General features: G+C 37.6%; 1 protein-coding gene across 1 annotated transcript; it reads left to right on the top strand.

The window, feature by feature from the left end:
• The first annotated feature begins 490 nt into the window (after nucleotides 1-490).
• LOC131264361 (platelet-derived growth factor receptor alpha-like) lies at nucleotides 491-11,815 on the top strand. Its single transcript, XM_058266664.1, has 18 exons — nucleotides 491-556; nucleotides 627-651; nucleotides 727-914; nucleotides 2,171-2,484; nucleotides 2,564-2,757; nucleotides 4,353-4,521; nucleotides 4,604-4,779; nucleotides 4,848-4,876; nucleotides 5,190-5,323; nucleotides 5,407-5,473; nucleotides 5,547-5,712; nucleotides 8,257-8,411; nucleotides 8,484-8,620; nucleotides 8,698-8,765; nucleotides 9,554-9,716; nucleotides 9,805-9,910; nucleotides 10,086-10,191; nucleotides 11,538-11,815. The coding sequence occupies exons 1-18, from the start codon at nucleotides 491-493 to the stop codon at nucleotides 11,813-11,815; spliced, it is 2,541 nt and encodes an 846-aa protein (XP_058122647.1).
• Nucleotides 11,816-12,183: the final 368 nt, after the last annotated feature.

Here is a 12,183-nt window from a genome sequence, read left to right as displayed (position 1 = left end):
CTAGTTTTTAATTCCCCATTAAGAACAAATGAAGTAAAACATTTGAAAATAATATGTTGGAATGGATGTTTTCAATATTTAGATACGTACAACAACATTTACAGCTCAAATGGTCATTACCATCATTTAATATATTATTAAATGTTCATTTATTTTTTATTTTAATTATTAAATTTTTATCCTCAAATTTAACCACACAGGGTAAAGTTTATGAATAATGCGTCATTTAAATTATAAAGAGCCTCATTTAAGATTTTTGTGTGAAGTGAAAAGTTTTGTGAAGGACTGAGTAGATAAACTTAGTACAAACACGTAGAAAAATGTGACTTGTGACTAGTGAAAAGCACGAAGAAAAATGTGACTTTAACGTTCGAGCGAGGGGAATTTTGTGAAAAGTAATCTTGTTTTAAACTACTTAGAAATGAACCCATAAGTACAGTCCACCATGGTGTACACACTGGCGATTCTCTTGCCTTGAAGTTACGATATAATGGAGCTTTTTGGAAAGCTTTTTATCTTATGCCTAGTTTTTCATCTGCTGTTGGAATTGGGCCAGGTAAATGATACCGTTAACGGTACTATTATCAAATATTTAAGTCTGTTTGTTGATATTTCGTTGCCTGCAGGTTGCTGCTGATGGTCCATTGAGTGGTGAGTTGTTGAGAAGATATTCGTGTGTGAGCTTACCGTTTAAGGTGGCATACACTTTTACTCTGCTCCCTGCAGGGCTTGCAGTTATTCCGGTTCGTCACGAGCAGCACCTAAAGCTACATATCTGGTGGAATTCGTCGTTGCCAGCAGACGCTGGCTACTCCGTATCCGTGGATCATATCGATTCCGAAGAGTGCACCCTCAAAGAGAGCCCATTTCAAAATCAACAGCACATAAAATGTGCACCCATCGTTACCGATACGGTAAGTACAGAACACATGATACCATTGAGGAGTACTAAGGAACTATCTAAGTTTTTTTTATGTGATGTTCGACATGCTACAACTAGTCCATTTGTAATCCTACGTGAAAGAGCAAAGGGTATTTTACATTAAATACCTGGTTTTAAGAAATTTATGTTTTCAACTAAGTTGGATCCTGCATAATTCGTTTGGGAAGTCCAGGGTGGAGCATATAAACTTTGACGATTTGAAACCACCTCGACTTCGTGGGTTCGAATCCCAACCGAGACCGGACCCTCCCCTGTACGAGAGGACTGACTATCCACGTACACATAGGCTAGAAAGTCTCGTGAGCCCTTATCGGGGCAGCCATGACCAACAAGGTCGTTACGCCAAGAAGAAGTATATTAGTTCTTTTTTTTCGTGTAGTACAACCTACGAAGTTGTAGTTTATGTCATTTCAAGAATGATATTGGGCAAATAACGTCCGTTATAAAAAAATACGGTTTGACTCACTTTGACATTTGAATGCACTAATTTTTGCACAACATTTTTTTGTTTTTTAAGAAGAGTAAATCTTCATAGACATCCGGTCCTCGCCTGTCATGAATCCACGGATTGTGCTGGATATTTACCGGCTAAAACCCCTCTACGTCTTTTGGTCCCTGAATCCTCGATCTGGTCCGGATGGATAATGCTGAAAACGGGGAGATTAACCTTAGTGTTACAGCTTCCTCCACCGGAAGCTTCCCATTAAGCACATTTTACGCTCTATTACTTTATTTACTCACAAAACATTCACCTTTACTAGTTACCAGGTTCTGAAAATCATTACGTGAACTATGAAAGCTGTGCTCTTGATAGTATAATCGACTCGTCAACTTCCTCGAAATCCAAATTAAGATGCAAGGCTATTTTAACGCAGATTAGGTAGACGAACATGATTGCGCTCATCCCGTTATGGTGCAGGAAGACGAAAGCAATCTTTCACTACAACCTCATAGACATCTCGAGCAGTTGTGCTGAATGTAGTAGAATAGTTGAATGTGAGATAATAGTTGTTTTCTATTAACTTTTTTGATAACTAATAATAATTCCAATAATTCTGATAAAACTATTCTAAACAATTGTCCGTATCGTTAGTCAGGCAATGCCAGGCTCGCATACAGTATCTTATAGTGTAAGCCTTACCAATGTTTAACCATTATTGCAGTTGCTGTTGTGGTTGAACCAAACCACATTTAATGTTATTTAATTTTTTAATTTTAATTTTTCAGTTGACCACCGATGTGCTCATACCTTCCGATACAGACGGTGTATTAAAACATACATGTCCAATCCAGCAGCTGTGCACTTACTCCATCAAAGTTGAAGCATTAAATATCCCCAGTCGAATTTTTGAAACTATTTCCATCCCGGATTGTGTAGAGGACTTGTGCTCTTGCCATTACGTTCAACATTTACCGTCGCTCCTAGATACAACGGCAGTTCTTAACGCAAGCAGTAATCAGCTTATCGTTAGTTGGAAGGTTGGACCGTTCAACACCTCCGAGCTACCCGAAAATGTGACGCCAAAGTTAATTTTCATCCGGTAGGTTATAAATTACCGTTCCATAACGTGATCTCTGTGATAGCACGAAACCCTTATCCATTGGTTTCGCTTTTTCCAGCGTTCGGCGTGGCACAAACAACGAACTAGGATGGGGCGGTCAACACTCCAGCATGAAGGAACTGGCGCTTCCGTTCGAATCCAGTTCGCACGCGTTCGATTTGAGTCATTTCGCCGGAAACAAGTTCATTTTCTTTGTGCAGCTCAAAGTAATTGATACGCGAAACTGCGAGCGCGACTTCGCTCCCATACGAGGTAAGTGAAGAAAAACCACCGATACACGGTACATTGTTACAGGACCAAACACAAACGATCGCCCGTTTTACTCGTTACGTATTTCATGACATATCATCCTGCGGCTAACAACCACGCGCGTGCAGTCACCCTACCGGACTACGAGGTATGTAACATATCATAACAACATGTTTATTGACCGATGTAGAGAGATACTTATGCTATTTTATGTTTACCTCCGCAGCCTAAGGTTCCCAATCAATCGAAAGGTAAGCACATGCTGTTGTGGTCCCTTGTTTTGCTATAAAACCCCAATTTTTAAAAGTTTTAATTAATGTTATAGACAATTTCCTAATGAATTTGAATATTCATTTAGCCTATAATTTCTTAAAAACAATGTACCTCGACTGAGGAACTACTCATAAGAAACTACTCAAGCGCACTAAGTTCATTTTAATGTAAAATTAGAACAATTTAGTATTTAAACATATCAGACGACCAACGACACGCCCGTACGACAGTTGACCGAAAATTTGGCCATTGCCAACAAAACTATGACTTGTTGACATTTTATTTCAGTTCTTTAATGGCCTTCCTGCAAGGTTTGGACTTCACTGTTGAATAGATTCATCGTTTAAGGGTTATGCTCACCTCGTTATAAATATTCGTTTGGTGCTTGAAAGGAAAGAACAAAAATTTACCACTTTTTTACTTCCATGCGAAGTACCCATTTTGTTTTATTTATAAAAAAAAACGGTGCACAGCATTCCACACTTTCTTGTGCTTGAAACTATCTAAACATCCATGTTAAAACATTTGAGCCAATCTTTATCCATCTTTGCTAGTTAAGTTTACGGCAAGTTTGCTAGTGCTATGAAAGTATGCAAAGGCAAATAATGGATTGGAAAGGTTAATTACTTTTGATAAACTCTAAAAAATATTATACTCCAGTCTAATAATAGCGGTTGCCTCAATACCTTGCAAACTCTACCATATTTAAGTAGCCTTATAGAATCGGACTGCTGTTTTTTTAAACACCAAAAAGGAGTGTGAATAAATACATGTTTACTCAAACTATAACATATTATTTTTATTTTTATTTATCAAAAAAGTTGCATGTATTTATTCACGCCTCTCCTCAAAATACGTTACGTTAATATTTACAAACAAGAATGTGTAAAGCTTGTGCAAAAAGAAAAAAAAACTAAAAATCTCTACCTATCATAAAATGTTTGGTTGTTCTTAGGAAAGAACGATGGAACACTCATAACAAAACAACACACTGTGAGAACAACCAGCATTCTGCTGCAAACAGAATTGGCTAGTTGAATGTACGAAAGGTGATGTGTGTAATTTAATCAATTGTCCGAAAATCCGGACATGAATGCCAACAAACCACCATAAAATATAAAATTACATTTCTTTCACACATTATTGTTTGACCGCATATGATCTGGACGCCCCTTAATATTGTTATTAGTTACATTAATAATGATTTTGTTAAATCACATTATGCAATTATGTTATTGTGGTATGCTAATTAATTAACCTCACTCCACAAATTAAAAGCAATTGATTGGAAAACGCTTAAATAAAGCAATTTATTTCATTACTAGGAAACTGTACCGCCGATGCATCCTGCGACTGTGAGTACATGAATGATTATCCAGAATTTCTCTTCTTGTCGCATTATGAGGAAAATGTTGTCACGATCTCATGGCGCCCATTGTTAAATGAATCTTGGCATCGGATATCATCGGCCCACCGTATTGAGCTACAAATGGCGTAAGTAACGCGGTCATCATTTCGGTTCATCATCATCAAACACCACGCAACAATGCTGTGTAATTCGTTTTATCACTTGCAGAATTTATTCGGAAAAAACGGCTGCCCTACTATGCACCGCCACGACCAATCCCATGACAACCAGTAGTTACACATTTCGTTTGGACGATTCTACACCACACCCGAGTTCTGGAATATTGCTAACGACCACATTTGCTGACAGCAATCAATGTACGAGCCGGACGTACAAGTACAAGCGTAGGTTTCACACTACAATCAATCAAAAAACTATCATGCACATTCACCAAATTTATGTTTATTTACAGTGCACCATCATTCCTCAAAATCTTTCCTAGTAAGTGGCCAGAATGAATTTCTTCCATGTTACGGTTAAGCCCGGTATATTATAGCTATTTTTTATAACAGCAGCATTAACTTTTTTTTTATTTCGTGAAAATACATTGAGCATTTGATTATTTCGTGCAAGAGATAAGATGTCAAATGCTTTGAAGCTAATTTTATTTGATTAGTTAAAAAAATGCGTGTTGAAAAGATTTCATGGAAATCAATAGTTCCGTATATCTGTTCATGAATACCACAGGTGTTACACAAAAAATATGGTTATCACGCTAATGTTAGAATGTTGGTCTTTTTATTGTTTGATCTAGTTCTCCTTAGTCTTCAGTGTAATGATAATAGTACTTGTGGCCGGAATTGCTAGCAGTTTGTTCATTTACTACAAGCGGCGCACGAAAATACGCTGGAAAGCCAACAATTGGAGAGAAGTCTACGTCAGATCCAGGTACTGTTGCGATCAATATCGTACTATATTTAATGTATGCTGCATACCATGCTTTTTGGTACTGAACTGATCTTCTCCCCCAGCGTAACCGACCAACAACAAATGCAACAAATGGAAGAGAATAGGCTGTACATCGATATGGATATTCTGGTGAGTCTTTCACACGCGCGAAAGAACGCTCGACAGTGTGCGCAACGATAATTTTCTCTACATTCTCTCGCAGAACGCACGAGCAAGAGGCGATGCAGACTATCTGGAAGTCCCTCATTCGTGTCTCCGAATCGGCCGGGAGATTGGTAAAGGGGCTTTTGGACGAGTTTTCATGGCAAGTGCGGTTAAGCTACCGGGATCCCATGGACCAAAAATTGTTGCGATCAAGCAGCTCAAAAGTAAGTAAAAAGATATGTTAAATTAACAGGTTATTCAATGCCATCAAGTATTTAATGTATCGTGTAAAATAACTCTTTCTATGTACTGCACTTCTACTCCTCGTTGGCAATGTTCCTCTTTACGATAATGTAAACTGAGCCATATTGTGGATTAAGTTTGAATATATGACTTCAAAGTGTCAGTTTAACTACAATAAATATATGCTACGAACACATATGTTTCTACTCTAAATTGGCCTGAAAATTCTGAAAAATCCTTTTGAATCTCCACCTTAAAATATAAAAACCAATTTGAACAAACTTGAGCAATTTTTATGTTACACTCATTATGTAGCGCGAATCAATAACATAACAACAATAGGAAGAAATTATGCTAGAGATGTGCAAAATGGTAGTAAAAACGATTGCAAGGCATGAACAAAATGTCATAGAACCTCATAACAATAACATTAAATATCAAAAACATGTGAAAATAGTTAGAGAACTAGAACAAACCACGAATGAAACCTGTAAAGCAGATGTCCAGCTCTACGATTGGCTGGCGATATTATGCATTTTGTAGAAAGATAGACAAAGGAGATGTGATAAGCGAAATTCATTGTTATCAATTCTAAGTACTCTAGAATTGACCGCAAATCCAGATAGTAGTACTTTTTTCAAGTGTCCCACTTACCGATTGGTACAGTGTATACCAATAAAAAATCAAAAAGTTTTATTTCATTGAAAAATGAAAATGTTGAAAATTTCGTTTTTTTTACTGATGCACAAATTTACGTAACGGAACATTCAACAACCAAGTTTGGCATACAAAGAACATAGAAACAAATCGCTGCAAATACACAGTAACAAGTTCACTTGCATGTTCAAATTAGTATGCATCTTGTAGGGATCATTTGAGAGGAATATTGAAGATATAAGCGACGAATTCGTAAAAAAAATTAATTCGTCAAAAATTGTAGTTTTAAATCAAATCCTAAAGTGATGTTGTATAATCTTTCCATAAACAATATGATCTTTTCATCTTTACGCGATATAAATAAATTCCTTACCTAGTTTTTATTGACAATGGTTTAATTATACGCCAAATGGGAGGATCATTTGAGGAATCCGAGCGACGATTTCAGATATACTAACCATTGCAGTGAGTACCGGACTCGCATTTAATATGGTGAAAAAAGAACTGACATAAAGGGAAAAGTCTAGAAAGCCTCGAGGCAAACAAGACCAAAGACGACGTGGCTGTTCATAGGGTCAGCCAACTAAGAAGCTGCTTGGGGCCTCGAGCTATCGTAGGTTCCGTACTTTTTCCCAAACAGTTGCTTGTTTTTGTTTATATAAAACATACTATTTATTTTAAATAGCAAACGTAGTTACAGAAGGGCCTTACAATTTAGTATCACAAGAGCAGTGATACATTTAGGACAGCTAAATCAATTGCTAATATCATTGTTTCCAATGGCATGTATGATGTAATTTGCATATAGACGAAGAATTGTTTCTGGCGGCGATAACGCAAGTGCAGGAGGCGATCTTGTGTTCCAGAGTGTCCCATTCACCACAAAACATACAACATGATGAAGTCGTACGTCCTATCCGCATCAGCAGCATGCCATAAGGAACTTTGCCATTCGCAACGAGGTATATTGTCGAGCGCTGCTTCGATGACAGTTGTGTGTAGTGGTTGTTTTTCCTCCACATTTTCCAGTTGAGATTCGTTAATTATTCCTGTATTTTTGCGGTGGGTAACCATTCCTATAGCGTCATACGAAACGATTTAGTGGACGGGTATTGCTTGAACGTGGCAGGAACGTCGGCGAGTTGTTGAACATATCAAATGCGTAACTCTTTCTCGTGTTTTTGTTGGGGTTAAAATGACAATATTGATGCACTAACGTATATCAATTCAAAGAATTCAATCAATTAATCAATTGAATTTAAAGGGGATCAATTTAAAGAATTATTTTAAACAGTATAATGAACATGAAAAATTAGTGTTCGGCACATTTCAAAACATGGAAATAATGCTTAAAGTTGTTTTCACTTTTTTTACATAAAAATATTTTTTCAGTTTTTAAACGATTGAAAAATTGTTTGATACCAAGATTAATAAAATTGTATTTTTTTGACAAAAAATGATCATGGATCAGAAAAGGATCTCTTTGGTAGTTATTGATAATTTGCATGAAATTAGTCAAATAAAAACCATTTGAATAAAATAACATTCTGATAAATTGTAGGTATTATTCTTGAGTGATTTTTTTTAATTTAAAAAAAAAAGTGTGGTAAATGCAGCGTGTGTTTTAATGGCTTGCAATTATACCTGCTTTGGGCACCTAGAACGCTTAATCTGCCTCTGGCTACAAAAGCAGTGAAGAAAAATGAAAAACAGGCTGCGATTTGAACAAAAATTATATTTATCGATTGTTTGTATGAAGTTAGAATGCGTGTTAAGCAGTTTCGTTGCCCCCATACTTGTATGTCCTTCCAATACTTAGACTTTTTCTAGCATGTCAAGCTTGTAATCATTTGAATGTCTTTGCACAGAATGTCCCTCCAGTGATGAATTCGACGAGTTTCTTGACGAAATTGCAATGATGAAAAAAGTAGGCAAACATCCCAACATCGTTACGCTGCTCGGTTGCTGCACCATCAAGGAACCACTTACGATGATTATGGAGTACATTGGATGTGGTGATTTGGTAAATTTTGCTAACAGAATGCAATCTTAATGCATCCACACTGCCTGCTGACTGTATACCAATCTGTTTCAGCTTGAGTACTTGCGTAAAATTCGAGCCAAACATCTCGCCAAAGTGCACCAGCTGGAAAACGTCAACATGTCACAAAACATAGCCCCGAATAATCTCTTCGGTCCCATGGTTAAGTATTTGGACCTTGTGCATACATCGTAAGTTTCGAAAAGCCGGATCCGGATTGTGTACCATTGTGGTTTTTCGCTCAAACATCTTTCCATGTTTGTTGCAGGAGCTCTAACTCGGATGCGTCCTACATTACTCAAACGGACACAACAACCCGGCCTTCGGTTACTGAAAGTAAGTTGAGTTAATTAAAAAAATATGGACGAAAGAGTCTTGAGAAGCTACCATAAACGTTAAATATGATAATATAATGTGGCTGCTTATTTAATTAATTTTAATTTGAGTAAAAAAATTTCAATAATGGTTATTTAACGCATGCCGGAATCCTACTTACCAGTGAATGAAATCGAAAATTCTCGACTAAGAAAATGTATCCCACGGTTAGTTAAAATTTTACCGAAAAACGGCACACAAACTCGAACATTTCAACTGATTAAATTCAAATTAAATGAATGTGATTGACTGGAACAACCATTTCTGGATTCCTGCTTTATTATACTACACAAAACAACTCAATGTTACATTACTTTTGATAAAAGGCCCAGAGATGGCTATGGCTGTTACTGTTGATTTTCTTTCGTTTTACTACGATTTTCTGGCTTGATTCTATCTATGGTCCTTTCGTCCTATCTTCAACATATTGCTCGTTGACCATTGGCCTCATTCCTATTAGGCAATTTGCAATTGACTAACTCTATTAGGAAATTATTCCTTGTGAATGCAACAAACATTTGTAATGCAAACAGATTTGTGTTTTGTTTGAATACGGTTCGATATTCAAGTTGATAGCTTTAAAAGCGTTAAATAAAAGAATCGCAACATACATAAAGCCAATAACGGAATTAAGCCGTTTAGGGATTTGAACTTTGGGATTTTGGACAAGCTTTTCATCTAAGGAATATTAAAACTCACCTAAGGGTAGAGCTGGAAAAGTTTAACTCACAAGTGGAAATCAATTGCAGCTACTTACACCGTATTGAGCGGTGCACTGGGCGAAGAGGATAACACCTCCGCGCTGGGAAGAAGTTCCCTTGAGTACGTGCTTGATCACAAGGAGTTGCATAACTTCGCGAAACAGATTGCTTGCGGGATGGAGCATTTGGAGGAACTTCAGATTACCCATCGGTAAGCGGCTAGCGTCTTGTTCACGCTCGTCCTCGTTTGGTGCCATTGTCTTTTCAAACTATATCAACTTTCCACTAAACTCCACCAGGGATCTGGCCGCTCGCAACATTCTCATCGACGAGCGCAAAACGTTGAAGATATCGGATTTCGGATTATCCCGCACCGGCATCTACGTCAACACGCGGAACAAAAAGGTACGCACGGTCGCTTTGATCTGATAGCAAAATCATACCGCCCGCCCCAAAGGGCCGCCATCTGGCGCGTAATCGTCCGTAACCGTTGTTGACACCCGTGATTTTCACTTTCATCAATATTCTTATCACGCACCGTTTCCGATTTGCTCCGGGTTGACACCCTTCGCCATCCCAGGTCCCACTGCGCTGGCTGTCGATTGAGGCGATGCGTGACAATCTGTACTCCAACAAGAGTGACGTTTGGGCATTCGGCATAGTGCTGTGGGAAATAGGAACGCTTGGTAAGTGCAGTAATCATGCATATTGTGAACTCCTTTGTGTACGTCAATTCCCATTTTAGCAAACATCATTTTGAATTAATTCACACATGCATCATTATGACTCAATTGCGTGGTTTTCCTTAAAGCAGGACTCCGCGTATCATGTTCGTTATGAAACAAACTGTAGGAAAATTCCTGTGATTTCTGCTTCCAGCATTAGTTACAGGTACGGTACGGAAAAGTGCCCACCTCGAAATGTTCCTTATGAGATTCACTTATAAGCTAGCGAAAACAATCATTAAAATATGAGAAAAATTAATAATTGAGAGAAAAATAATAAAAACATGTATCTTAAAAAACAGTGACAAGATAAAGTCCCCACTTTGAAATATCGAGTTTTGCATAAACTTTTCCATTGCAAGCTAACCAATTCATTGTTTTTTTTTTTTTAATATTTTACAGGTTTGTTAGCACCCTTTATGACAAATGTGACATACATACATGTATGATCACGTGTTTAATTCATGGTTTTAAATATACAATTTGTTAATATTAGTTAATACTCACTTTATCTTCTCCCTGTTTTTTAAGATTCATATTTTTTTTATTATTTTCTCAAAATTTAAATGTGTTTGGTCTCGCTAACTCATAAGTGAATCCATTAAGGAATATGTAAAAGCGAAAATCAAAACAAAATTTCGAGGTGAGCACTTTTCCGTGCCGGTCATTGTACATATGGTACATTGAATAGGTGCAACCACATTTTCCATCGAACACATTACTAATTTTGTTTTACGTCGAACGCAAATTGTGCTAATTTATTCAATAGATTGGCTTTTAAGTGTACTCATGTGAGCAGTATCGATTTAAATTGATTTATACCTAAGGCTCACACCAGAAACCTGATTTATGATTCTATCGTTTTGATAATCTTTCCGTTAGTTTTGAAAAGCCTTTAAGTCTAAGAGCCGATTCTTGTCACCCGTCGCTGTGTGTATAACCTATAATCAATTAAAATTTTCCTTTTATCGTTTTTTAAATTTTAAATTTAAGTATAGTTCGTTGGCAGAATGTTTTTCAAATATAATGCGCCAAGTAGTAGTTCCTATCAAATGGAGGGATTTATTTTTTAATTCGAAATCATTTTTCTATCTCTTAAAAACAAAATTAGTATCTCTTTAAAACAAACCCATTACTAATACGCACTAGGGCTCGAAGGGTAATGTTTGGTAAACTCTTAAAGACAGGCATTACCACAGACGGTCGAAATCTAAATTTGCGTTCGACAAGAGGAGCGCTTCTTTTCTGTTTCGTCCGTTACTTTCTTCGTTCGTTTTGAGAGTTGTTAATTATTTTTCCTCCCGAAGGTGGCTACCCGTACCCCTCCGTGAGCAATCACGAGCTTTTCGCCTACCTGCAGGGTGGAAAGCGGCTGGAGCGACCGGAAAATTGCACCCCCGACGTGTACGAGCTGATGCTGCAGTGCTGGCGCGAGGACCCGAACGAGCGGCCTTCGTTTATGCAAATTTCCAAACAGCTGGAACCACACAAGAAAATCTACATCGACTTCAACGAGATCGAGCCCACATACGTGTTTCCGCCGACAAGCGATCAGCTTCGATTGGCTATTGCCAATAATAAGTAAACCACTAAGAGGTGGTGGCCCACTGTTGTCCTTTCACTGTACATGTGTTTTGATGGTGCTGGGCGGGTTAGCAAAACTCATCCCCGAAGGAAACTCCTGCAGCGAGAGTGAACAGCTAAATACTGCTTTCCTTTCCAACGCTACCGGAAGCAAGGGTTTTCTTTGATTTTTTAACCATGAAGGAATTTTAATTTTGATCATTTGAGCTAAGAACAAAAATGTCAGGTAGAGCATGTGGGCTCTAACAATACGACAACGTCCGTCATACCTTAATGAATAAATAATATAAAAAATAAATTTGAGCTCACCATATGTTGGCGGCTAGAGAGGTATGTCATAAATGAGGCGGCTTCGGACTCACGAGTTGT

This window comes from Anopheles coustani, chromosome 2 (assembly GCF_943734705.1).
Source record: "Anopheles coustani chromosome 2, idAnoCousDA_361_x.2, whole genome shotgun sequence".
In the NCBI taxonomy this organism is placed as follows: Eukaryota; Metazoa; Arthropoda; class Insecta; order Diptera; family Culicidae; genus Anopheles; species Anopheles coustani.
This window is presented reverse-complemented; position numbering and strand designations above follow the sequence as displayed.